Raw genomic sequence first — 2,231 nt, forward strand, 5'->3', positions numbered from 1 at the left:
GCCCAGCTAATTTTTTGTATTTTTAGTAGAGACAGGGTTTCACCGTGTTAGCCAGGATGGTCTCAATCTCCTGACCTCGTGATCCGCCCATCTCAGCCTCCCAAAGTGCTGGGATTACAGGCGTGAGCTACCACGCCCAGCCACTATTTTTCTTTTTAAGACAAAACAAACACACGCAGATACCCACTGCCCTGTGTTCTCCTGGCTGGGGCACCTGGCGCCTCCTCTCTGTGCTTCTGGTCTTTTGTGAGGTGATCTCCACATGGATGCTAAACCAGGGCCCGGGTGTCCAGATTCACTGGGTTAGGTCCAGATTCCTTCTGAGGGCTTGCGCCATTTTGCAGGCTCAGCGGCCGCGAGGGTCACCTGGGCCTGGCTGAGGAAGGCGCAATCTCCCTGGGTTAGAAATGGCAGCTGTTGCCGGGCGCGGTGGGTCACACCTGTAATTCCAGCACTTTGGGGCGCTGAGGAGGGCGGATCACCTGAGGTCAGGAGTTCAAGACCAGCCTGGCCAACATGGTAAAACCCCATCTCGACTAAAAATGCAAAAAGTAGCCGGGCTTGGTGGCGGGTGCCTGTAATCCCAGCTACTCGGGAGGCTGAAGCAGGAGAATCGCTTGAACCCAAGAGGTGGAGCTTGCAGTGAGCCGAGATTGTGCCACTGCACTCCAGCCTGGGCGACAGAGCGAGACTCCATCTCAGAAAAAAAAAAAAAAGCTGGGCGTGGTGGTAGGCACCTGTAGTGCCAGCTGCTTGGGAGGCTGAGGCAGGAGAATGGCGTGAACCCGGGAGGCGGAGCTTGCAATGAGCAGAGATGGCACCACTGCACTCCAGCCTGGGCGACAGAGCAAGACTCCGTCTCAAAAACAAAAGTATCAGTGCCCACGTCATAAGGGCACAGCTCGATAGCTGGTTCCTAAAGTGAACATGGAGCAAAGGTGGAACACTGCCGTCCTTAGAAGCCGCCATGCTAAGGGGAACTCGCTCTTAACACCATCTATTTATCTTAAGGCCCTTGCTTTTTATGTTGATTTTTTCAAAAATCGCCTAATAGTTTGACCAAATGTTGTAGCTTTCCCGACTGTGTGTGTGTGTCTGTGAGTGAGACAGAGATGGAGTCTTGCTCTGTCTCCCAGGCTCTTGGCTCACTGTAACCTCCGCCTCCCGGGTTCAAGAGGCTCTCCTGCCTCAGCCTCCCGCGTAGCTGGAATTACAGGCATGTGCCACCACACCCAGCTAATTTTTTGTATTTTTAGTAGAAATGGGGTTTCGCCATGTTGACCAGGCTGGTCTCAAACTCCTGACCTCAGGCGATCCACCCACCTTGGCCTCCCAGAGTGCTGGGATTACAGGTGTGAGCCACTGTGCCCGGCCTTCTTTTTTTCCGTTTTTTTTTTTTTTTTTTTTTAGAGTCAAGGTCTTGTTCTGTCACCCAGGCTGGAGTGCAGTGGTGTGGGGATCACGGCTCACTGCAACCTCCACTTCCTGGGGTCAAGTCATCCTGCATCCTCAGCCTCCTGAGTAGCTCAGAGTAGGTGCCCCACCACCACACCTGGCTTTTTTTTTTTTTTTGGTAGAGACGGGGGTCTTACTATGTTGCCCAGGCTGGTCTAGAACTCCTGGGCTCAAGCGATCCTCCCGCCTCAGCCTCCGACAATGCTGGGGTCACAGGCGTGAGCCCACCCCCCCGCACCTGGCCTCCTCTCCAGTGCTTATGTCTACAGTTGCCCCTCCTGGTCCGATTGGATTGGCAGATCTCGCCAATACGATGTCAAATAGCGAGGAGCAGGGAGCGTTTTTGCTTTCTCCCGTCCTTGGCGGCAGCAGCTCGGTCGGCCTGCGGGGCTGAGCCCGTCTCTCAAATAAGGAAATTGGGGCCTGAGAGGTGAGCCGGTCCCAGAGGCAGGGCGAGGGGGAAGCAGGCGTGGGGTTCGCAGCGGACCCAGCCCTGCCTCCCCCCTGCAGGAGATCGTCAACTTCAACTGCCGGAAGCTGGTGGCCTCCATGCCGCTGTTCGCCAACGCTGACCCCAACTTCGTCACGGCCATGCTGACCAAGCTCAAGTTCGAGGTCTTCCAGCCGGGGGACTACATCATCCGCGAAGGCACCATCGGGAAGAAGATGTACTTCATCCAGCACGGCGTGGTCAGCGTGCTCACCAAGGGCAACAAGGAGATGAAGCTGTCCGACGGCTCCTACTTCGGGGGTGCGCTGGAGCGGGGCGCGCCTGG

At 56.0% G+C, this 2,231-nt stretch overlaps 1 protein-coding gene across 1 annotated transcript in view; it reads left to right on the forward strand.

The window, feature by feature from the left end:
* Positions 1-2,231, forward strand: part of HCN2 (hyperpolarization activated cyclic nucleotide gated potassium channel 2) — a 34,291-nt gene that overhangs the window by 28,043 nt on the left and 4,017 nt on the right. Inside the window, exon 6 of the mRNA XM_011964086.1 lies at positions 1,966-2,230. Within this exon, the coding sequence (XP_011819476.1) occupies positions 1,966-2,230 (265 nt within the window). The remainder of the gene's footprint in view (positions 1-1,965; position 2,231) is intronic.

This window comes from Colobus angolensis, unplaced genomic scaffold (genome assembly GCF_000951035.1).
Source record: "Colobus angolensis palliatus isolate OR3802 unplaced genomic scaffold, Cang.pa_1.0 Scaffold64, whole genome shotgun sequence".
Lineage (NCBI taxonomy): Eukaryota > Metazoa > Chordata > Mammalia > Primates > Cercopithecidae > Colobus > Colobus angolensis.